General features: G+C 41.6%; 2 protein-coding genes across 2 annotated transcripts; both read left to right on the top strand.

The window, feature by feature from the left end:
* Window positions 1–13,278: 13,278 nt before the first annotated feature.
* LOC118407124 lies at window positions 13,279–17,306 on the top strand. Its single transcript, XM_035807544.1, has 5 exons — window positions 13,279–13,435; window positions 15,252–15,358; window positions 15,844–16,384; window positions 16,877–16,994; window positions 17,209–17,306. Exons 2-5 carry the CDS (start codon window positions 15,306–15,308, stop codon window positions 17,304–17,306), a joined length of 810 nt encoding a protein of 269 aa, XP_035663437.1. The 5' UTR covers window positions 13,279–13,435; window positions 15,252–15,305.
* Window positions 17,307–17,663: 357 nt separating this feature from the next.
* Window positions 17,664–24,614, top strand: LOC118406386. Its single transcript, XM_035806373.1, has 3 exons — window positions 17,664–19,039; window positions 23,841–23,873; window positions 24,314–24,614. Exons 1-2 carry the CDS (start codon window positions 17,702–17,704, stop codon window positions 23,844–23,846), a joined length of 1,344 nt encoding a protein of 447 aa, XP_035662266.1. The 5' UTR covers window positions 17,664–17,701; the 3' UTR covers window positions 23,847–23,873; window positions 24,314–24,614.
* Window positions 24,615–25,377: the final 763 nt, after the last annotated feature.

Here is a 25,377-nt window from a genome sequence, read left to right as displayed (position 1 = left end):
TGTTATTGAAAACATTTAAGGCAGTCTTATCTTGCTACACGCAAATTCGTGAACCGTTCCATATTTTTCCAAAAAAGAACAAGAAACAGCCATGCCGTCAAATACCAGAGTTACCAACCTAGGATTGATGTGTCTAAAAAATCGTATTTTCCCAGAACTATCGTAGAGTGGAATTTGTTATCAACAAGCACAGTAGGGGCATCTTCTCTGGGTAGTTTCAAAGAACGCTTGCAGATAGATGTGCAAAAGTTAGGTGTGACGGGTGCTTTCACTCGGTGTAATATAACCAGCTGCTGCCGCGCCGCGTGCCTGCGAAACTGGTGTGTTACGCCGAAGGGTGGTTATACCGGCTATATAGATACAGATACAGATACACCAAGCCTGATCATTTTTAGTCCCTCTGTGGCATATAAGGCCACGGCAAGTATATTGAATAAATAACATCCTCTCCAGAGATTTGTTGTTTGTTTTTTTCTGAAATCAGGCGAAAACTAATGAGGGCGCTGATGCCACCAACTTTCTGTAGCATAACTATATCGGATGAAAATGACATCTTGTCGGTCACCCCACATTTCCTCGAGCAATTCTTGAGGCAGTAGATGAATCAGAATTTGGCCGGCGGTCATGATATAAAGGTACATGAACTTTATTGCACGACATTTGCACATGGTACAAAGTATGGCAACGAATATTACACAAAGTACAAAGATAGGTATAAAGAATAAGTCTTAACATCCTAATTAACATAATGAGGGCTAACACAAGTCTTTGATATAAGATAACAATGGAGTTGGGCTAATCATTAGTTTCATGATATTTTGCCTTTCAAATGAAAACTTTTCCTGTGTTCGCATGCTTCCCAACTTGGCCCCAAATCTTCCGCTCCAGATCAACAGAGTCGGCACAAAGTTGTGAAATCTTGCCAATTCTCTAGATCAGTACGATCATAACTGTTCACGACGTCTTTAGAACTACGAAAGTTCGTTGCTTGGCCATGGACAGTCTGTGTCTCATAGATAAAGACTCAGATCCGCCATCTAGCTGCCAACAGACGGGCCTGGAAGACACTTACAGTCGCCTGCACCGCTGATCATGAGATAAAAACTAATAGACGACATGAAACGCTGAAACACAGTCAACTCAAACATGTTTGGCAAGAGAAAAGACTACATGTACTTTTAACAGTTAACAGTTATGTCATTCCGGGGTACTAGACGTAGATCGCACTGCGCGCTCAATCAACATACGATTTGTGAATCGTCGTTAACCATAGACTTCATACTTGTAATATGATTCAAAATGTGAAAGTATGACAGAAAAGACAAGACACACAAAGCGTAAAAGGACTAAATTTCAACTTGATGTTTGAAATTCGTTGAGCGCTCTGTTAAATAGGTGGACGTACCGACTGATAAGTATCCAATATCAGCTAAAAAACATACCTTTGCCATATATACCAGGTTTGTTATGCAGAATGATGTCTGTAGACAAATGCGTTACTCATTTCATTTTCTTCATAATTATATGCTTGGAGTTGGTTAATAAAATTTCGGCATTGATTATGCAAATTAGATCCCAAGTTACAATTAATTGATATCAAATTGTAGCAAGCATTACTTAAGCTATTAGCATACCAAAAATCATGATGATCCTTTGATCCATTCTTGACTTATTCTTTTTCAAAGTCTTTAAATACACCTCTTACTCTCTTCCCTCTTTCTCAGTTACATATGTGACAACTTTGATGAAAGTACTATAATGGAATACAGTGGATTCATGAACATTTCCTAATCAATTATGCAAATTAGCTGTTAATTTGCATAATAAGTATCACATTATATTACATGCCAAAAATCATGACGATCCGTCAACACGTTCATATTTTCTCATTAATTATGCAAATGAGATCATCATTTGTATGGTAAATATGTATTGACATTTCTCTCTTTCTCAGCTACATATGTGACAAGTCCTATCATGGAATGTAGTGAATTTATAAATATCCTCATTAATTATGTAAATTAGCTGTTGATTAGCATAATTGGTATCTCATTATGTAGGTCTTCACTTACGCTACCTACATACCAAAAAGCATGATGATCCGCCAACATGTTCATATTTTCTCATTAATTATGCAAATGAGGCCATCATTTGCATAATTGATATCTATCGACATTTCTCTCCTTCCCAGCTACATATGGGACAAGTTTTAAAGTCCTATCATGGAATGCAGTGGTTTTATAAATTTTCCTCATTAATTATGCAAATTAGCTGTTGATTTGCATAATTAGTATACCATTATGTAAGTCATCACTCATTCTATCTACATACCAAAAATCATGACGATTCGTCAACACGTTGTAGAGTTATTCTCGTCCAAAGTTTGAAAGGAAACCGGCGCCTGCAGTTCCAAAAAAGCCGCTAGGGGGCCCAAACTCCCAGCACTTACTCTCTGCCTCGAGGGCTATCTACCACTTGAAAATCATGATCACAGCATGTCCAGAACAGGAGATATCAAAAATTGAGGTTCTGCTGCAGTACCTTAGCAAGCCGCTAGGGGGCCCATTATCGAACTTGACCTTCGTTTTCCCGACCCCTACCCACCTACCAAATATAATCGGGATACATCAAAGGCTTCTCGAGTTATGCTGTTAACACACACACAGACAGACACACAGACTCACAAGCCTAAAACATAACCTTAGCCATTCTGGCAAAGGTAAAGAACAGGGAAGTTGTCATGCCTTCAAGTACAAGAGTTACCAACCTAGGATTGATGTGTACAAAGATATGTATTTTCTCAGAAATACCATGGAGTGGAATTTGTTATTACCAAGCACAGTAGGGGCGTCTTCGTTGGATAGTTTTAAAGAACATTTACTCAAATTACTGATATATGCGCAGAAGTTAGGTGTGACGGGTCGTTCAATGTAATATAACCAGCTGCTGTCGCGCCGCGTGCCTGCGAAGCTGGTGTCGTTACGCCGAAGGGCGGTTATACCGGCTATATACATGTAGATACAGATACAGAAGCTGGTGTGTTACGCCGAAGGGCGGTTATACCGGCTATATAGATACAGATACAGAAACTGGTGTGTTACGCCGAAGGGCAGTTATACCGGCTATATAGATACAGATACAGAAGCAGGTGTGTTACGCCGAATGGCAGTTATACCAGCTATATAGATACAGATACAGAAGCTGGTGTGTTACGCCGAAAGGCGGTTATACCGGCTATATAGATACAGATACAGAAGCTGGTGTGTTATGCCGAAGGGCGGTTATACCGGCTATATAGATACAGATACAGAAGCTGGTGTGTTATGCCGAAGGGCGGTTATACCGGCTATATAGATACAGATACAGAAGCTGGTGTGTTATGCCGAAGGGCGGTTATACCGGCTATATAGATACAGATACAGAAGCTGGTGTGTTATGCCGAAGGGCGGTTATACCGGCTATATAGGTACAGATACAGAAGCTGGTGTGTTACGCCGAAGAGCGGTTATACCGGCTATATAACGTTGCATGCCCGTAGCCGTTTGCGGAAGAACCACACACACACGCTGAAAGGTCCGCTTTTTCAGGCTGGAAGGTCCGCTTTTTCATGTCCAGGATATTTTTTTCAAAGGCATGACTGATGTGCATTTTTCAATGATAGACATTTGATTCAATCTTAGTGAGTCTATCAGCGAAATTTGCCCCAGAAAGTTCAGGAAATTGCTTTTCAGATGGTTCAGATTTCAAAATTTCCCCGGACCTCCATTGCGACGCTTCGCGCCTTTGGTGTCGGACATGGTGAAAATATGTTAGGGGAGTCGGCCTCAAAAACTTATGCCAAACGCCTTGTGTAATTTTATAGAAATTCCATTAAACTTAGCCAGCAAATTTTGCGTTAGATACAGATACAGAAATATCAGCGCTGACATCGCCCCAGTGGAATTAGTATATCAATGATGTACGTTCACGGATGAAAATGAAGTAGCAACCGACACGTTATAGCTGTTCCCCAAAGCACGAGATCTAGAGGATCCTTTTAACCGGTAAACGTTTCATGTTAACAGTATATTTAATATGATCACAAAGATTGTTAAGGGATAAGAGGAAGACATAAAGTGGACCATTTCTGGCAATTGTATTATTTCCGTCGATGATTTGTACTTTAGACTCAAGTTTCGCCATAAAATAGATACAGTCGTTTGTCTTCAGAGCCATTACCTACTTGAAGCTGTAAGAAAAGACGCCATCCGGATTTGGAGGGTGTTGAAAATTCAAGTTGCCATTCCTGCTGACGAAGATAAAAGAATAGTTAATATAGAAAATATCGCTTGTCTGTGTCCCATGTACTGTCTGGAAATTGTTATGTTGTTGAAGGTACTTTCTGTACGTAATATCAAATAGAGCATTTATACGATGGGATGGCCAAACAGTGAAGAAATAAGAATAGTGGCAATCAAATCTAAGATGGTTCTAAAAAGTGAAGATTATGATCATAATAACTATAGGTTTATTGCAAAATCATACTAGGGCTATTTGCGGACAATACACAAAGTAGTCAGGGCAGGACATGTAAGGCATGTGTTCATATTAAATCAATTATACTTTGGCATAAAACTTGATGCTGCTACTATTGCTAGTAGATGTTCTAGCAATAGCAAGGATATTTTAAGGTAGATCATAAAGATTTCTTACACTCTGATTTTCAGAAAATCCAGGCAGTCCAAATACGTCTTGAAATTCCATCATTTCATCTGCTCAAAGTTGAAGAGCTTGCGGCATCGGCATGCTGACAGAATCACAAAAAAACAAAACGTTTCTGAGTTTTCACATCTATATAGATGTTCTATGATTTACGGTCCAATGTTTGCCTTGGTCAATGTAAGAATATCAGTTTCTTTTCAAACGTCTAGACAAGCATATATCCCAAGTTTCCTCGGCGCCATGACTCACCCCTGAACGTAGGATAATGAGGCCTAATATAATCCTGACATATCTTCACACTTCTTCAAGATTGTGGTGGTAATATAATGGATATTTAAGGTACAGTGAGTCGGTGAACGCAATGAGATAAACGTAAGGTTTGTCTTTATTTAGTTAGTTAGTTTTACCACATCTATGAAAGGACCTTTTCAAAATGTCAGCCCGGACACCAGACTGTGAGATTTGATCCACTCGCACCGGCAAGGACCCCTATCCTTTTCGATAAGTGTGATGGGTTCTTTAACATGCTTGAGGTGTGGCTTTTCTAAACACGGGATCTCCCGAGGGACGGCCCTAACCGAAGCTAGGTACTCATTTACACCTGAGTGAAGTGAGGAAAGTCGTGTAAAGTGCCTTCCCCAAGGGCACAACATCGGGGAACATCAGTCAGGGGCCGGGGTACGCCCATGCAGCACTTAGCCCCACGCCATTCTATCAAAAAGGCTGCCTCCGGGTCCTCTGTGTAACCTTTTGCGTTACAACAGAGAGCTCTTTGGTAGGTCAGATTTCTGGTGTAGTTTTCGCTCTCGGCCCGAACATAATGAGTGCAGAAGTCACCTCTTCAGTCGACTGAAAGCCGGCAAACTGGGCGCTCCTCTGCTTGATAGTTTGAGACACTTGCGTGAAAGATAGATATCGATGTTTAGAAAAAATAGCAGAAATGTGGCAAAAAAACCTGAAAGAAAAAAGAAATTAGCGATCTTCTTTAAGAATTCCTGTCAACAACCGATTGCAGTGGAGACACGAAAAATTGGAAATATCTTAATCATACAAATCGTTGCCAGCAAAATTCTTAGAGATTTTAGAAATTTGGTGGCTCTGGCGTAAACCGTTCAGGCGCTGTGCGACATGAAAGTTGGCGCAGGCCTCAAGCCGCCCCCAGTCTGAATGGACTCAGTATGAACTTTAACAACCCTTAGCGACCAACTCTCAGTATATAATGAATACAAGGATACGCCTAAGCCAGATACAGTGTTCACTTAGCATTGTCTATACGGCCGCATATGTAATCTAAAGGTTCACTGTTGCCTAGGGCTATGTTTGCAAGTCCATTTACTAAGGGTTTATTCACTTCTTTATGGGGAAAGAGTCGTAAAACTTGATCCTAAAAGCCTTTTCTATTGCAGTAGTAAAACCGACTATTGATGAGATAGAATAGATTAAGAGACAGATACAAGCAAAGCACACAAACTTTAAGTCTCTAACGTTATACAGTAAGTCTATATATACCATTGAGTAGGGTAGAGGGACGTAGTGGCCAATAGATAGTAAAATTTGTGAATAGTTTCATCTAGTTCTTACATCATAAGTTTTTTTTTCTCTTTCACACAGACATGCAAATTTGTCACACAGGCTAGGAAAGGTTTGCAGCTAAAACATAGTTATTTACAATATAGGAAGAACATCATTGGAAGGAACGTTTCAAAAGTGCCTATGCCGTCTTCTAGTTCTACTTTGTGGCAAATTCAAATAAACAATACCGTGGGGATAGTCAATAATGGCTAGATTAATATGATGAGCAACAATTACGTTTACACACACTGTTGCTATAATCGTTTTCGTCTCAGAAATCTTGTTCTTTCCCAAGCTGTGTTTCGAAGTACCCCCGGGTGGTCAGAGTCACCTGAGTTGTTCGTGCGTTTCCTCGGCAACTGGTGCATTAGTAGGAGACCCGGGACCTGTAACTACTTTACGTCCGGATGGGAATCGCTGAATCAGTGAATAGAATCAGCAGCGACAGCGGGGCTTGGGTCGTGATTCTCTGAACAATAGAGTAAAGCAACCGTGGGGCATAAACGTTGATATTACCGTGCGTACTGGGTTAACCTTTCAACAAGGGTGAATTGCACTTTCTCACAACTACGAGACGGTGTCAGAGCCAAGCCGAACCTGAAAAAGATATGTAACTTAAAATGATCCTGTGCAATTCGAATAAGAACACATGTAGGATCCCACTTTATTCGAACTAGAACACATGTTCAATCCTGTGTGATTCGAACCAGAAACACATTTGAACACGAATGAATTCATTACTTCCCACGCCAGAGAAGCACACTTAAAACCGGAGACAATATGTGCCGTTCGCATTGTCTTATCTTGTCCCAGCCGCGCGATTTCTTCATTTTCCAGTGACAAGACGAACGTCACAGGTGCCTGGAAGCGCCCGAGCTTCAATCTACCTTCAACTATCGCATTACTCAGACACGTCATGGTGTCAAAGTACCCGTATCAACATGGCGTCGGAGGACGGTTTGGATTTCTATGAAGCTTATTGGCATGTATCTGTGCCAAGTTTTTACTTCATTGACCAATTATGTATGTTATCACGAAACAGCATCTGCTCCGGCAGTGACTAGTTGTACGTCGTTTTAACACATAAAATACATTAAGTTCTGACTTGTAAAATACGCGAAAATTGGATTCCACGGCAGTAAGTTGGTAATTATTGACGTTCATGTATAGTGTTAATTGTTTAAAACTCCGTAGACAGTATAATAAACTATAAAATGAAACTAAAAACAGATTTCGGCCTCTTTACTCAAATGCAATATATCAAACGACGTAACGTTACAGTCAAATCAGCACCGCGGTATTTCCCGCCTCTTCCTGGCCATTGTGACCACCTTTTACTGGTCCCATAGTTATTTCCCCCCATTGACCCAAGCATTATGAACCCTGCCTATTGTAACCATGTGTCTATCCGGACAACTTTTGTCAAATCCCTCGAGTGTTCACTATTGACAGTTTCCACTCTACATGACTATGACAACGTTATTGTCATTAAGTTCCCCACCAAGGTTTTGTGATATTACCACATACTCCAAACTCGTCTGTCGACTTCCAGCCGCTGTAAAAAGGCAAAAGTTCAAAGGCAGCGGATGACCTTATGCGTACTTCATTGCGTGATTGTAAATGGCTTTTATTGACGCTCGGATAGCGTTCAATTGGTCTGAAAAGTTCACGGTTACACGTAGGTCTGGAAGAAACCGCATGTGAAGCTGGTGTGTTACGCCGAGGGGCGTACCTATTTCATACCTATACCTATTTAAGACAATCATGTTGTCACTTTCCTAACTGTATTAGCTTTAGATGTAGCTGATTGTATGTACCTCGATTTTGGACGTTTTCAGTCCCATGTATCGAAGCCATCTTTCTTACAGATATTTTGCATTTCTTGGAAGATCAACAAAGTTATTTGTACTTTCCGCTTAAATAGTAACAAGACAACTATTGAAAGTCGAAACGAGACCAGTTCAAAATCCGGAAAACGTCTCAAAATGATTCAGGAAACCTTTGCAAAACGTGCTCTCAAGAGGTCCATTCCCGACAACATTGGTACAAGATTACGACCGCTGGCTAAATAGTTTCCCTCGTATTTAACGACAGAATCGACAATCAAACTCGGTGTCAGAGGTCCAAAGGGGCCGCAGTTATCGCTTTCCAGAACACGTTACATCGTAACATTGTTCCTCTCGGGGTCGCTACATTTGGATCAATACAAATGAACAGATTTTCAATCTGTGTAATCTGCAGCTGACGTTGTTAAACTTTGCTTAGAAATGTGTCTCGTTGTAACTAAAGCCAGCAGGCGTGGTAAAAATCGGTTTATTCTCAAATCGATTGGGAATCCCTTTTTCCCGCGGAAGTAGTAATCGACATTAATGGATTTTGATGATAAAATGCTGAGAGCTCCAACCAAATCGATTTTTCGAGGGAATGTAGCCATTTTTAGCAGCGAACGTTATGTGTAATTGTACCTAATACGTCCCGGTATACTTGAGTAAGACGAGGCACTTCCAGAAACTTCTTTTGGTAAATCTTTCAGGTACGATGACGCAGCGTCGAATTGAGACCGGAAATTTGCTTCCTGGCTTGTGCAACTTAAAACAGTTGATAGATTTCAAAACGAATATATTGATAGTGATTATAACAAAACTGCGGGATTATTGCCATTTCCATCCATTTATATCGTTTTCATCCATTATACGAGATTATTAAGTAATACCTGCAACTTCGTACCGCCTATGATGAATAACCTGGATGTGTGCCCAGAAGCATTGTCACAAATTAAACGACTGTTGTATGACATACCCGCAACACACAACCATCACAAGGCGTATCTTTATTCCAGTAGGGTGCTGTACACGGAACATGCATGTAAACCGAAGACTGATTAAAAGCATGACTTATTACATACCATACATCATAAACTGTGCTTCTGGAATATCTACAAATAGCATTCCATGCGAGTTGACGCGGATATTGTTTTGGGAACAGCGACACCACCCAGTCGACCTCATCAGGTAATTTCACACCGCACCTACCCCGCCCCCTCCTAATAAAACACCTTCCGAAAGCTGCGGAAACCGCTGACATTTTCCCGCGCAGGCTGCCTAATCTGCACCGACAAGCCACTTCGCTCTTTGGCATTTCTGGTCGACACATTCATCCAGCTGAGGGGAGACTGGTACATGGTAGTTCGGTGACTCGGTAAAATTGGTTGAGGAAGACGCAGCAATAATATCGAAAGCTTCCTAGAAGGGATAAACTTTGTATTATGCAAACGTTTTTTTTTTATGTCAAACATTATTCAGTTATCTCTACTGGAGTTTACGAACAGGAAACAAGCTCGATCCTATGTAATTCGAACAAAAACACAAGTAGATGCCGTGTGACTCGAATTAAAACACATTTTCGATTCTGTGTCATTCGAACCAAAACACACTCAACTAGATTCCGTGTGATTCGAATTAGAACACATGTTCGATCTCTTGATGTCATTAGAATTAGAACGCGTGTTCTATCTGCGGTCACCAGCGGTCACTTTCAGGTGTTGGTTGTTGGAGTTACCGACAGGAGGTTTGGTTTCAGTCATTGAGGAGAAGACTCGAAGTTCTTAAAGAAAATCAATTAACTAATTACTTATTACTTATTTAGAAAATGGTGTCTAAACAACACTAACGCTCCCCCTTTACAATATGGCAGCAAATCAATCATATCTTTTCATATTGAAATAGGAAAGAATTGTGATGATGTTTTGAACTTTTGATCGCTTGGAAAAGAGACGACGTTGCGATTTTCTTTACAGGAAGCCTATGTTAGTAAACTTCACTTTATCTTTAAACTAACTTACCTATCTGAAACGTTTCTTCTACCCTAATGCGTACGATTTTAAACAAACGAGTTGTCCATTATTTTGTATGAGTCTAAAATGATTAATGTCCCAACTCCACATGACACATAACGACCCTGGAGCCATGCACACCGCCGTCCTGTCAAGCCGGAAACATTATACATCAAACTCCGTTAGCACTCCGTCTTTCAACCGCGCCCTCTCCTTTTTCATTAACTCTCACGCGGTGCCACAATCCGTCACAAGCGCGCTGAACATTTCTCTCCGTCTCTTCCGACTTACAGCGAACCCCAAATGAACGGGTTCTTAAATGAAACCCTACCATGGGAGACAAGACATATGCGTGACGTCACCCCAGAGGTATGTATCAGGACCAGGTATCGCACGTCATGCATTAGAACGTTACTAGGTTCCTAATTCGGATGGTGTTAATTTGCAAGTTTGCAATTATGAGTCTGACATTTTTAATCTGACATTATACTTCTCGGACTGATTTTTGGAATATCATTATTAGAAGGAGAGCTCATATTATTATGTTTTCAGTTTTGTCTGAATCATGTACGTATTCGTCTTCTTAGAAAAGATAGAAATTCTGGAAAACTCCTAATGAATTTGGTAAAAGATAAACACTAAAAAGATCAAGACAATCACGCTAGAAACTGTCCAGGTCCTACAGAAAAATGAAAAGAAACAGATTTACAAAAAAGAACATTTCTCTAATTTGGTTACAACATAAACATTAACAGTGAAAACATCGGGAAAACGTTTGCGTTCATGCTGAATATACGAACAAAACTTGTATGAAATCAAATCAAACTGTCTTGTGTTGTTCATAGATATAAACTTTTAATTCCCGGGCTCACATATTTACCTTCAGTTTCTTTAGGAATCTAATATCCAGTCTAAATACTTTGTTTCCCGACCCGGAATAATGTTGAAAGACTAGTACATCATCCAAACATATGATCAATATCTTCAGTACAGTACACCACCTTGGTCAGGACAGCCGGGATATTGAACGGCGGTAGGAACTAAAACGTACAATTAACACGTGTGAACCGCGCGTAAACCGGAATCAGGGGAGTCTAGACAAAGGCAAGGTCATATTGGCATACTCGGGAAACCCATTCTGAAGGTCATGCAAGGTCAGCGACACCTACAAAACGTCAAAGTGATTAAACCAGGTTATATTATTGAAGAGCCAACTTTCACTAGTTGTGAGAGAGGATATATCACAGTACAGACAAGATATTTTACTAGTGATAATTCTCTAACTGTTTTTGTCAGCTTTAAGTATCATGAGCAGTGGATCACTGCTAAACGGTTCCAATCAAAGGACTGCAACTTTTTTCCAGTAGAGTATATGTTGAGTGAGGATGGGATTCACACTTTATACTATTGGGAGAGCTACATTTTATAATGTGACAAAATATCTCAAAGGTCCTATATGAGGGGTCAGAACTTTGACTGGATTGTCAAAGCAACACAACATGATGTAAAAATTATCCGTTTTCCTTCCGCCATATCTTTCCGAGCACGTAGCTCCCACCTGAATCGCGTATAAAAGGTTTTCATTTTGACGAGATTAATCGACGGATGTTTGGAGCGGTAATATTTCCACATTTTATCGTCATCTAACATTTAAAGACCTACCGAGAGGCTTAAGAATGCTTAAATCGTTAATTTTACAGCTTGATCGAGAAGGCTTGCGTCAATCGTACGTCATCATTTCCCAATGCAAAGGTCTTTACCGGAGTTAATAGTCATTTTAACCCTCACGGTTAAATGCTTTACAGGATATATGTTCGTTACGCGATATGAAAATGAAAACGGTAAGGTATTTCTTACGTTAGATGTTTGGTTTACTAACATCTAAAAGTCAAAAATCATTTTTTTTCGTGGTAGCGTTCAAACGATGGGGCGTGAATTCTTAAATTACATGACTAAGATTTGAGGGACATAATTATATATAAACATAAAGAAGAAACCTAAATACTTTGTTAGACTTTATGTATTTTTCGTCACATCATAACTTGTAACGACATGTCAAGAAGTTTTCTATTCATTGTTTACTCTAGTCAAAAAGAAACAAGACTTGATGGTTAATGCTCATATGCGCATGTCCTGGACTTAGCCAGCTCTTTTCCCTTAAGTCATGAACACCATGATTTAGACAAGCTCAATAAACAAGGCGATGGTTATACCCCTGTCACATTATCCACGACCTTCGGGGGTATCGATGGAAGGTCGGCCATATTCGAGCTCGACAGAGGGTTGCGCGTATTTTTCACCTGAAAATCGTCCATTTGCACATATAAGCTATACTTTGTACCTTGTACAATTGTTATATTTCAGCCATACATAGTATGGTGAAATATATTGTATTCGTAATGTTTCTTTCTTTCTTTCTTTCTCCTGTCAAATCTTCAAAGTGATTCATCTCCGCCGTTCCTGGACCGAATGACCTGAAATTTGGCACAGGGGTAGAATAGGCCAATACCTAGATGTGTTTTTCTCAGTTTTTTCATATCTGCCTCTAAAATGATTTTATTGAGGTTTAAAGGTCATGTTTTGACCAAAACGGTATATTTTGGCCCCCTGTACCCTGGTCGTACAATGGAGTGGCCTGAAATTTGGTGTAAATAGGCATTAGATAGTTGGTAAAATGATCCAAGTAAAATTTCTGGCATAAACTACTTTAAAATGCTTAATTTCAGCACTTTTCTGAGGGTAAATTGGCTTTCTTTTGGCCTCCTGCCGTGAACTCCAGTGACCCCAATAACTCCAGCCCTGGGCGACAGGTGACAGGTGTCTGTCTGCTAATTAATTGAATTGTGCCGCCAGCCAATCAGCGAAGAGAAAGAAACACTTCGTCGGCAATTGGTATCAAAGCAACCAATGACACAACACTTCTCAAGCAAACCGCGAATTTCCAAAACTGAAGCTGATTGGCTAATATTGTCACGTGTATATGTAGACGAAACCATTCATGTTTGGGAGGATTTGGAAATCTATGTTACTCAATAAAAGGTACTGCAAAGAATATAAGAAGATAATATGTGCATTGTTTTGAAAAAATATTTATCATACATAACACAATGATAGATATACGGAATGAAACCTTCAGGTCTGACATATTTGTACAGAGCTTCTTGAACATTCCAACCCAGCTACTTGGACTCGTCCTGCGTCACATGTATGCAAGATTGTGTTGCGTTAACTAGACGGCAAGCGCAGCTTCGGAGTTCCTCGAATTTTCTGCGCTTTTTTACGTCAGTTTCTACCCAATTTTGGTTGTCATCGGTGGCAGAACATCATAAGGTAAGAAATGGCTATCCTTCCATTGTCCACTCCGTTGTTATTGTAGTTTGAAAGGTGTTTTCGTTTGTGAAATTCGTCAGTACGTCCTTGGTACGTGCAAAACCGCGGGCAAGTGCTAACGAGCACTGGCGCGCTGTCGTCATTGTGTAAACCTCTCCGTTTGCTGTCAAAAACAATTGACAAAAAAATATTCCTAGACGTTACTTGCGTCTTTCCATATTTCTGTTGAATAATGATTTACTTGCGAGTTTGTTTATTTCCGTGGAAACATCTCTTAACTCTTACGTTTTGATGCAGTCAGGACGAATTTAGGTGCCGTCCTTTGGATTATGTGTAAATAATTTTCACGTAAAAATACGAGCAGCTATACTTGCAAACTCTGCTCCAATAATTTCACACGAGATGTCATGGTGTTTTATGCATAATTCTGTTTGTTGACGGTAACTGAATATTTTATTTTGGTCGTGAGGACGTCCACATATTTTTCTGTGGGGAGGGGGGCAAATAGTTTCACAAGGTTAACCGAATAATAATTTTTCGTTCGTTCATTATATGCTGCTTACTGCATGGTTGATGTAAGAAGTGAAATGCCTTACACATATCTATGCCATGTTTTGGGGCATTTAGCAAAACTGCAAGCAAGAATGTTATACTTTGCCACCAATGTTGGTTGGTTGAAGTTGGTTTGTGAAACCTATGTTATTCCAGCCCATAGTTATGCCAGGGGTCATCATAGCCATAATTTGTTTCATGTTGAATGTTGTATACTATAAACCTGACACTGGCACAGTGTGGTCGTCTTTGAGTCAGTGCACACTTGTAACATAAATGGCGCTGTTGTTACAATAAGCCATTTGCACAAAAGCCCTCTCACACAGAGATCAGAACGCATGTGCGGCAAGCCGGCAACAGAAATTCTACTTTGTAGATAATATGTGAAAGGTAAGGTCGCTGTTTGCGGGGACTTAATGTTGCGGTAGCGGGAAAATGGATTGTTTGTATAGCGCCATCCCACAACTAAAATGCATTCACAGTACTGTACTTACATAGTCATACTGTAATGGAAAAGCCACCTCCTCTATAAACCACCAGTCAGTACCATTTACTGGTTACTCGGCAACGGTTCTACAAATGGACAGAAAAGTCTGCTTTTGATTTTGACAGTGCTAGCATGCTCAACTCTCACTGATCTAACCATATCTATACTTTGAATAATGCAGCACTGTATACTTTTCTATGGTGTTATACAGTACATTGTATGGACTCCAATGGAGAAATGAATGAATGCAAACTAAAATAAAATTGTGTCTTGTAAGTATTCATGTTTCTCCACTGTATCAAGTATCTCAAACATTTTACTGTGGTATTGAGACATGGAGAAATGAATGAATGCGAACTAAAATAAAATAAAATTGTGTCTTGTACGTATTCATGTTTCTTCACCATTATTATAACGAGTACCTCAAACATGTCATTGTGGTACTGAGACAATATGATACTGAGAGTAGCGAAGTGGTCACCATGAAAACTGTGAACATAAAACCACCATTTAGTTTCTGTATTTACAGTATTACCCAGAATTTTTGTCGCCCGCACATGTGTACTCTAATAGAGGGTAAGCAAAACTCCATTTCAAGCATACTGGTTATATTTTTCATCTTTTTTTTCAGTCAACCATCATATGATATGCAACCTTTATTTTTTCTTTCTTTAAAGTTGAAGGCTTCATAATTGTTGACCCAATGTCTAGTAACTAAATATAAGTACTAATGTCTCAAAGAACTGCTGCTACACTCTCATATTTGTAATATTTCAGGAGGAATGCCACGTCGACGTAAGAATAAGACTTCTGCTGAATTGATGAGGCTGAATGCCTGGAAGGGACAACAGGAAACAAAGACAGCTGGTAAGCAGGAATTGGAGGTAAGACTAAGAGGGCAGAAGCCAGCTGATGAGCAGGAAGTGGAGGTAAGAGGTCAGGTGCCAGCTAATGAGCAGGAAGTGGAGGTAAGAGGACAGGAGCCAGCTAATGAACAGGAAATAGAAGTAGCAGGACAGGACCTAGATGACAAGCAGCAATTACAGGTAACTGGGCTGGAGCCAGCTGATCCAAAGGAAGTAGAGGTAACAGGGGAGTGGAAGGATAGCGAGTTCACATTCAATCCCTTCACACAAAATGATCAATTGCAACTAGCAGGCCAGTTGAACCTTTCTGTTCATCGATATCTCAATATTCAGGAAAGGAATGTTCCTTTGGAGGCACCAATCAGTCCCATCAGAATTATTGGGGATGGTAATTGTTTCTATAGAGCTATTAGTTACCTTATTTGTGGCACCCAAGACTATCATGATGTATTAAGACAGCGTACAGTTGAATATATGTCAACATTGTCTGAAGATGTTTACAGGCCTTGGTTGGCGTTCGAGCACCCTGAAAAAACCATGGACCAGTACCTGTCTCGTGATGGTCGAAGCATGCAGAATCGTCATCCAGCAGATCTTGAAGCATGGGCCACACAGGTAGAAATAAATGCGATGTCTTCACTACTGGGAAGACGCATCTTTGTGTACGGTAAGCATGGCTTTAACATTAAGTGGGAATGGATGAAGTACCCATGGTGTGAGAGTAATACAAGCATGTTAGATGGTAGAAATGCTATATACATGCAACATACGAATGGTAACCATTTTGATGTTGTCACAGCAACAGTTTTCAACAAAAGACAGACAAGGAGTATGTCGCGGCGCCACAGAGAGGAAACTACAGAAGCCTCACAAGTTGCCTGCATCAAGAGAAAGACTGTGCTGAATGCCAATAATGATGACGACGACCGGAAAAGGGTCAGACGAGACCGAGAAAGGAAACGGTACCAGGAGGATCCGGAATATGCCAAGGCCCAACGGGATGGAAAGAAGACTCGATATCGCTATCACACTGATGATGACTATGCCAAGCAGAAGCGCGAAAGGGAGCAGGAGCGAGCACTGGAGCGCTATCACACTGATGATGACTATGCCCAGCAGAAGCGCGAAAGGGAGCAGGGGCGAGCGCTGGAGCGCTATCACACTGATGATGACTATGCCCAGCAGAAAAAAAGAAATGTGCAGATTAACAGACAGAAGAAGCAGAATTTAGCGGATGTCAATAAGGACATTGAACAGTTCCAGATGGAATGCAAAGAGGGACCAGAATATGTTTGCACTGTATGTCACAGGCTTTTGTTTCGCAATCAAGTCGTAATCTGTCATCGTGATGGTAAAAAATCAAGGTATGTTCAGGCTGTTAAGCACTGTCTTACAGGTACGTATGTACATCAATGCAACGTGGACTGCAGCCCACATGCGTGTCCCATAGCTAAGTCATCTAGGGGCAAAGAGTGGATATGTCACTGTTGTCATAGGCACATGATAGATAAAAAGACAATTCCATACGAGGCCCAGAGTAATAAGATGAAGGTCCCAGAAATACCCCCTGAGCTGAAAAGTCTCAATACTCTGGAGTCCCAACTGATAGCCAAGAGAATACCATTCATGAAAGTTGCAGCTCTCCCGAAAGGGGGTCAGAAAGGTGTTGTTGGCCCAGTAGTGTGTGTCCCAGCAGATGTGAGTGAAACGCATGCAATCCTTCCCAGAATGCCTTCAGAAGCTCAGTTAATCAAGGTGAAACTTAAGAGGAAGCTACAGTACAGTGGGCATCACATGTATAGACAAATCAGTCCATTGAAGGTTGATGTTGCTTTGAAGTATCTTGTTGAAAATAATGAACATTACAGCGGTACGTCAATCGATGCAGACTGGGCTACTTCTTGGAATGAAGAAGGAGGCCTTGTTGAACCATCTGATGCTGAACAAGGAGGGAATGGCACCTTAGAAGTTCATACAGCTCCTGAGCACCGCGAGTCTGTCACTGCAGAGGGGGATCATATGGAAGGGCCAACTAGGAATGATATGGAAGATGATGAAACAGACAACGTTATTCAACAGGTAAATGAGGAAGAAGCCATGGAAGTAGCAGCTCTTAGTGAGGAAGAAACTGTGGAAGAAGCAGCTCAGAGCAAGGAAGAAACCATGGAAGAAGCAGCTCGGAGCAAGGAAGAAACTGTGGAAGAAGCAGCTCTGAGCGAGGAAGAAACCATGGAAGAAGCAGCTCTGAGTGAGGAAGAAACTGTGGAAGAAGCAGCTCTGAGCAAGGAAGAAACTGTGGAAGAAGCAGCTCTGAGCAAGGAAGAAACTGTGGAAGAAGCAACTCTGAGCGAGGAAGAAACCATGGAAGAAGCAGCTCTGAGCAAGGAAGAAACTGTGGAAGAAGCAACTCTGAGCGAGGAAGAAACCATGGAAGAAGCAGCTCTGAGCGAGGAAGAGGAACTAGACAGCCGCTTGCGGGGACTGCCACATGACACTTGCCTCCAGCCAGTAGATATAGGACAGGATTTTCTTGACCACCACGATGAACGCGTCATGTGTGTGGCTCCAGGAGAAGGGAGCAAACCAATTTCTGTGTTCCAGGAGGTTGGGGGAGAGGCAATGTCCTTCCCTGTTCAATTCCCTACTGGAAAGTTTTCTTTTAATGTTGATCGTGATGTAAGTATTACGCCCAGCAAGTACTTCAAGGCACGCCTTATGGGTGCAGATACGCGGTTTGCAAGCGACACTAACTACATATTCTTTGCACAATACGTAACAGAGTTGCGCTTCATACAGTCGAATATTTCCATATCTATGCGCAAAGGTTCGCCGACGACAAGTGGCGGCCGTAAAATATCTGCTGGTATGTTGTCAAACAAAGAGGACTTACAGGCTATACTTAAGTCAGATGAAGGCTATCGCTTCCTTCAGCCAGTCAGGGGTACTCCGCAGTTCTGGGACAAGGCGCTAAATGAATTGTATGCAATGATAAGACAGCTGGGAATTCCCACGTGGTTTGCTACGTTTTCTGCTGCAGATTTGCGCTGGCCAGAAGTGTTAGAGGCGATTCGACAAGATCATGGCACAGTACCAGTAAGCGACTTGTCGTGGGAAGAGCGTTGTGACATTTTGAAGAGTAATCCTGTCACAGCTGCTCGCATGTTTGATCGCAGAGTCAAGCTGTTTTTCAAACACCTCATTAAATCTCCATCGCAGCCAATTGGCGAGGTCATAGACACGTTCACGAGGACTGAATTCCAGCAAAGGGGCTCACCCCATATCCATTGTTTGTTTTGGGTGAAAGATGCACCAAAATTGGGTGTAAATTCTGAAGAAGAGATCTGCTCTTTTGTGGACAGATATGTGTGCTGTCAGCTGCCAAACTCAGAAACAGATAAGGAGTTATTTGACATAGTTAGCCAGGTTCAAATGCACCGAAAGGGTCATACATCGTCATGCAAGAAAGGTGGCAAGATCTGTAGGTTTGGATTCCCTAAGCCTCCAGTGAATCAGACATTTCTGTGCAGCCCTGTCTCCCTACAGGACCTGACCGATGAAGAATCAGCATCCATTGCTGGAAGGAAGAAGCAAGCCGAATCTGACCTGAAAAAATTCTGGGATGTGTTGGACAAGAAAACAGAGCCAGAGAAGTGCTCCACTGAGGACGTTCTCAAGGAGGCCAATCTCACCACTGCACAGGTCTGTGACGCTTTGAACTTGATTGCAAACAGGAAGCAAGTATTCCTCAGACGTGAGCCCAAGGACATGTGGGTGAACAATTTCAATCCACATCTGCTCCGGGCTTGGAATGCGAACATGGACATCCAATATGTTCTCGATGCGTACAGTTGTGTCAAGTACATAGTATCATATATCAGCAAAGCAGAAAGAGAAATGGGAAAGCTGCTCAAACAGGCTCAGAAAGAGGCAAGGGAAGGCAACGAGGATGTACTGACAGAAATGAGAAAAGTTGGCAATGCCTACCTTCACCACAGGGAAGTGAGTGCCCAGGAGGCTGTCTATCGTGTCTGTAGCCTGAACTTGAAGGAGTGCTCAAGACAAGTCACATTCATTCCAACAGATGAACAAGCTAATCGCTTGTCAAAACCTTTGGCCGACATTCAGAAGCTTGCAAGCGAGGGAAACGGTGATGAAGAAAACATCTGGATGCCGAGTATTATGGATCGGTACAAGGCGAGGCCACAAGAAGAACCTTTCCGATCAATGTGTGCTGCAGAATTTGTCTCCGAGTATCGCGTCGTTTCTTGTTCAGGCCAGCAAGAAAATGTTCAGCAGTCTTCCAGAGGGGAAGCAAGGCATGTGTTGAGGGATAATTACGGGGCTGTACAAAAACGTACAAGATTTGATCCAGCCGTCATCCGCTTTGCCAAATTTAATAAAAAGAAAGAGCCAGAGCGATTCTACTTGACATTGCTCAAGTTGTACTTGCCACACTACCATGATGCACAGTTGAAACCACCACAATATGCCAAGTATGAAGAATTCTACTCGAATGGCTTTGCTCCCATATCAGACAGGGAGGATAGAGTAAATGTCATTGTGAATGGGAATAGGCGTAAATTTGAGCAAAATGTTGAGGAACTTGAGCAGGCTCGTAAAGACGCGGAAGATGGTAATCTAGAAGATGTTTGGGCCCAGATCTTCCCCGAAGTGGAACAAGAAAGACTTGATTGTCTAGATAAGAGGGGAGAAAATGAAGTGGATGGGGTTATTGAGGGCACTGAGGATGACATTCCTGACCTAGCGACAACTGACAAATCAAAAGAAAGAAGCTTTACCCTAGAAGCCTGCCAGACAAAGATCCAGTATAAAACTGCGGTCCCCATGATGCAGTCACTCAACCCAATGCAACAGGGGGTCTTCTATTTTGTAAGGAAGTGGTGTATGGAAACTGCACAGGGAAAGCGACCAGATCCCTTTCATATTTTTGTGACGGGTGGTGCGGGGACTGGAAAGAGCCATCTCATAAAATGCATATATTATGAGGCTACCAGGTTACTAGGAAAGGCACAAGAAAACCCTGACAAGGTCTCTGTCCTTCTTACGGCACCCACAGGAACTGCTGCATTCAATATCGGTGGGAGCACTGTACACCATGCCTTTCATCTGATGTGTGTTACGAAGACGTATCAGCCCTTGTCTGAAAGTACCCTTAACACTTTGCGTGCGCAATATGAAAGCCTCAAAATTGTGATTGTAGATGAAGTATCGATGGTCGACATGAAGCTCATGTCTTCCATTCATGGTAGATTGGGTCAGCTGACCCAGTCAAGGTCAAGTGCAAACTTTGGAAATGTGAGCATCTTGGCAGTAGGCGACATGTATCAGATCCCTCCAGTCAGGGGACAAAGTCTCTACAGGGGAAAAGATTTCATTGACTTGTGGAATCCAATCTTTGAAGTTGTTGAACTTCAGGAAATCATGAGACAGAAGGATGATGCTGCCTTTGCAAACCTTTTGAATAGAATGAGGGTAAAGAGAAAAAAAGACAAACTTTCTGATGAAGATGACAAAACTCTATCATCAAGGGTGTTATCTACAGACTTTGCATCAAATGATTATCCTAAGGATGCACTTCACATCTTTTCCACCAATAAAGCTGTTGTAGATTATAATGACAAGATGTTGAATCTCAGGTGTTCAGATGTTACATGTTTTGAAGCCTCCGATTTTGTCAAAGATCCCACAACAGGTTCAATGACAAGACGACCTCATGCACAAGGAGATAAAGACGACCTCCTTGATGTGGTCAAAGTTGGGATTGGTGCTCGTGTCATGCTTTGTAGAAATGTCAATGTTGAGGATGGTCTAGTTAACGGTGCATTTGGAACAGTGACAGGTGTAACAGGTGGCCAGCAAGATGCAAGTGATGGTGCAACTGTCTTTGTGAAGTTTGATAATCCAAAGGCAGGTGTGCTTGAAAGAGAAAAAAGTGCAGTTCCCAGTAGTCTACCAGAGAATTCAGTTCCGATTCGTCAGATTGAGGACAACTTGAAGAAATTAAGTAAAGTCAAACGCTACCAAATTCCTATCAAGCTAGCCTGGGCCTGCACAGTACACAAAGTACAGGGCATGACAGTTCCTGAAGTAGTTGTCTCCATGAAAAATATTTTTGCTTCAGGTATGGCGTATGTGGCCTTGAGTAGGGTATGTTCCATAGGCGGTCTTCACATTACAGACTATAAACAGGAGTCCATCTACTGTGATGAGGCAGTGCAGGAGGCACTTAATAAGATGAAGCATTTCGAATATGTATCCAACCCATTTACAAATGTTGGTGACAGATCTGTCGGTGAAGTGTTGAACATTGTCCATCACAATACTGAAGGACTTGAAAAGAAATTTGAAAGTCTGAAGTCAACTTGTTTGGTTGAAGCTGATATCATATGCCTGACTGAGACATGGCTGTCAGAAAATGTGCAGTCCTCCCAGTTTCAGTTGGAGAGTTTTAACATGTTTCGTAAAGACAGATCAAGTGGGCATGCTTGCGAGGAAGCTTGTAATGCGACAAGGAATTCCAGTCGTGGAGGCGTGGCAATATATGTACGTGACATATACAAGTGTTCTGAAATTCCCATCCCAAATGATATCAGTCTAGAATGTGTGGTTACGCAAGTTTCTGCTGACTGCATGCCTGTGAAACATCTAATTGTAGCCATTTATAGACCCCCAAATGTTCGCAAAGACTCATTCATATCCAGTTTGGAGAAACTCTTGGGGCACTTGTCTGCAGTGGAAAGAAGTAACACAGTGATTCTTGGTGACTTTAATGAAAATTTGATGTCAAGTGAAAACAAAATGATCCTTTCTTTCTTGATGCAAAATGGCTTCAAACAGTTGATAGAGTCTCCTACAACTGAAAGATGTACTCTCATTGACCATGTGTACATTTCACAACTGTCAGCTGTTGTTAATCATGGTGTAATACAGACATTCTATAGCTACCATGATGCTGTATACTGTACGTTGTGTAATGAGAGATAAAAGAGAAATCAGAGTCAAAAGAAGGGAGTGTGTGTATTGTACCAGCTCGGGCCTTGTCGAGCTGAGTGGAAGGTTGACAATCTCTATAGTCACCATGATGCTGTGTACTGTACGTTGTGTAATGATGAGATAAAACAGAAATCAGAGTCAAAGGAAGGGAGTGTGTGTATTGTACCAGCTCAGGTCTTGTTGACCTGAGTGGAAGGTTGACAATTTCTATAGTCACCATGATGCTGTGTACTGTACGTTGTGTAATGAGAGATAAAACAGAAATCAGAGTCAAAGGAAGGGAGTGTGTGTATTGTACCAGCTCAGGTCTTGTTGACCTGAGTGGAAGGTTGACAATTTCTATAGTCACCATGATGCTGTGTACTGTATGTTGTGTAATGATGAGATAAAACAGAAATCAGAATCAAAGGAATGGAGTGTGTGTGTATTGTACCAGCTCAGGACTTGTCGAGATGAGTGGATGAGAAATGGGAGTCTATGGTGCTCCATAATTGAGAAATACTTGGCGCCAGCTTCCACCCTTGCCACACGGCACATTCAGTGGTGGCAAGGGGGATGGGGAATGACAAAGGTTCCCGCTCTGGCTCTTGCCAAAATTGGTAAGAGGGAGCCTGGTGGATGCCTGTGAATGAAGTACTTGGCGCCAGCTTCCGGCCCTTGCCACACAGCATATTCAGTGGTGGCAAGGGGGATGGGGAATGACAAAGGTTCCCGCTCTGGCTCTTGCCAAAAGTGGTAAGAGGGAGCCTGGTGGATGCCTGTGAATGAAGTACTTGGCGCCAGCTTCCGGCCCTTGCCACACGGCACATTCAGTGGTGGCAAGGGGGATGGGGAATGACAAAGGTTCCCGCTCTGGCTCTTGCCAAAATTGGTAAGAGGGAGCCTGGTGGATGCCTGTGAATGAAGTACTTGGCGCCAGCTTCCGGCCCTTGCCACACAGCATATTCAGTGGTGGCAAGGGGGATGGGGAATGACAAAGGTTCCCGCTCTGGCTCTTGCCAAAAGTGGTAAGAGGGAGCCTGGTGGATGCCTGTGAATGAAATATTTGTTGCCAGCTTCCGGCCCTTGCCACAGGGCACATTCAGTGGTGGCAAGGGGGATGGGGAATGACAAAGGTTCCCGCTCCGGCTCTTGCCAAAGGACAAGAGGGAGCCTGGTGGAGGCTCAGTGATTGGGAGCCATGTGGATTTATGAATCATTTTTGTTAATATTAATTCATCCTTTGGACTTGTTTTTAGAATTTGTGTAGATGTTATACCAAATGTCACTGGTTTGACTTCTATATGATGGCTTTAATTTCATTCATGTCAATCCTTTTTGATCCTGTCAGTTGTACCTTTTCATTTGCAAGTACAAGTTGTGTATATGTATTTATTATACCTCTGTTGCAATATTCCTTTATCATTCAAAAGCATTGTGCATTAACATTTTGAAGTGTCCACAAATGTGTAAAACAAAGATTGACATGTCTCTGTTTTTTTTTCAGCAGTAAGAACATTGTGCTCATGACACACAGCAGGTAGGGCCTGTTTTCTTGTCGCTAGACTTGCATGTACATGTAGGTGTAGACTGTAGAGACAGGTGCAGAATTGGGATCGAAGAGAAGATTTATGTGTAACACAAACACATTGTTATCTTCTGGCAACAATATGTATACTTTCCAAATCAATGGTATAATTATTTCATCAAATATTTGATTGATGTCTGCCTTGAAATGCCAAATCTCACTCTCCTGTTTGCATTGTTAAGATGTGACCTCTAGAGAAGAAAACAATTGGTCCATGAGAAGCTGTATTTGGAGGAGGCACACAGATTTTGTCCCAGGCAGCAACAGATTGATGGAAGATTGCAAATAGTTGTGGAAATGTGTACTGTTTCCAAATCTGCCTATAGTTTGATATTTCTGCTTTGCATTGAAATTCTAACCTCCCTGTTTCTGTCCTCCATACCCCTCTACAGAAGAGAAGCAGAGCTTGGCCTTTGACTGTATGTGGAAGAAGCAGACTGACTTGATTCCAACCAGCCAGAAAAGGACACGTAGATATTGATCGCAACCGATTCTGAAAAGATATATTTTGACGGAATTGTAATTTTCTGCGAATAAGATCTAGTATGTAGTTTGCTATTTTTCCAGATTAACTTTTAACAATGTAAAAACTTAAGCTCAAATTACATTGTATTTACATTAAGTCAATCAGATTGTGAGAGCAGACAAGTGTAAAATTGCAATTTTGTGAAAGTAAAACTGTAAAAATTGAAAGTTTTTTTTTTCATTCTTACTGTTTGCTGTCTGTGTGTGTGTATGTGTGTGTGTTTGTAAGAGAGAGAAGAGATAATCATTCTGAACTTCATCCCACTTGCTATCCAACATGCCATCACCATTTTTTTTAATACAAGAAGACCAGAGACTTCATCATTGTCAAGACATGAATACCAAAATTGCAAAGGCCCTGGAGGTATATATCACAGGCATTTCCATACAAAATTTTGTTCCAATACCATGGCAATACAGAGGGGCCAAAAATGATACTAAAATGGCCAAAAATTAATCCTCTTGAAGTGATGTATGCCAAAAATGTTTCGTTCTACCGTGCATATGTCGAGGGCACCCTTATACCAAATTCCATGTTATTCTGTTGTAGAACCAGACCACAGATATCTCCATTTTGGAATGTTTATTTTTTTCGATATGTGTGATTGTGGAAGAACATTGTTGCATCGGCAGAGGGGCGGAGTGAAAATGGTGCATTTGCTCATAAGTAAATGTCGGCCTTTCTTGTCGTTCATTTCGAGAAGTTACTGTTAGAATGTTCGATTTCCGCACAGGGGTGATTTGGAACAGTTCAATTTTGCATGGGAACGGGTATGGCTGAAATATGCTGTATTTGCTCTGAAGCAAATGTCGGCCTTTCTAGTTGTGGAGTTAAGTTATTATTATAAGCGAGGCTCGGGCGATTGCCGCAGAATCGTCGTCCGATCGATTTTCACCAAATGTGACAGGGGTATAACGAAGATTCCCCATT

This window comes from Branchiostoma floridae, chromosome 19, assembly GCF_000003815.2.
Source record: "Branchiostoma floridae strain S238N-H82 chromosome 19, Bfl_VNyyK, whole genome shotgun sequence".
NCBI classification, from domain to species: domain Eukaryota; kingdom Metazoa; phylum Chordata; class Leptocardii; order Amphioxiformes; family Branchiostomatidae; genus Branchiostoma; species Branchiostoma floridae.
The sequence above is the reverse complement of the archived record's forward strand: the minus strand, read 5'-3'. Positions and strand labels throughout refer to the sequence as shown.

Coding starts and splice junctions, on each gene's coding strand:
- LOC118406386 (XM_035806373.1), top strand. CDS start 17,702: ATGGAAGAAGCAGCTCTGAGCAAGGAAGAAACTGTGGAAGAAGCAACT.
- LOC118407124 (XM_035807544.1), top strand. CDS start 15,306: ATGCCTGGAAGGGACAACAGGAAACAAAGACAGCTGGTAAGCAGGAAT. Junction 16,385..16,876: donor ATCACACTGATGATGACTAT/GCCAAGCAGAAG, acceptor TACGAGGCCCAG/AGTAATAAGATGAAGGTCCC. Junction 16,995..17,208: donor TGCAGCTCTCCCGAAAGGGG/GTCAGAAAGGTG, acceptor TGAACATTACAG/CGGTACGTCAATCGATGCAG.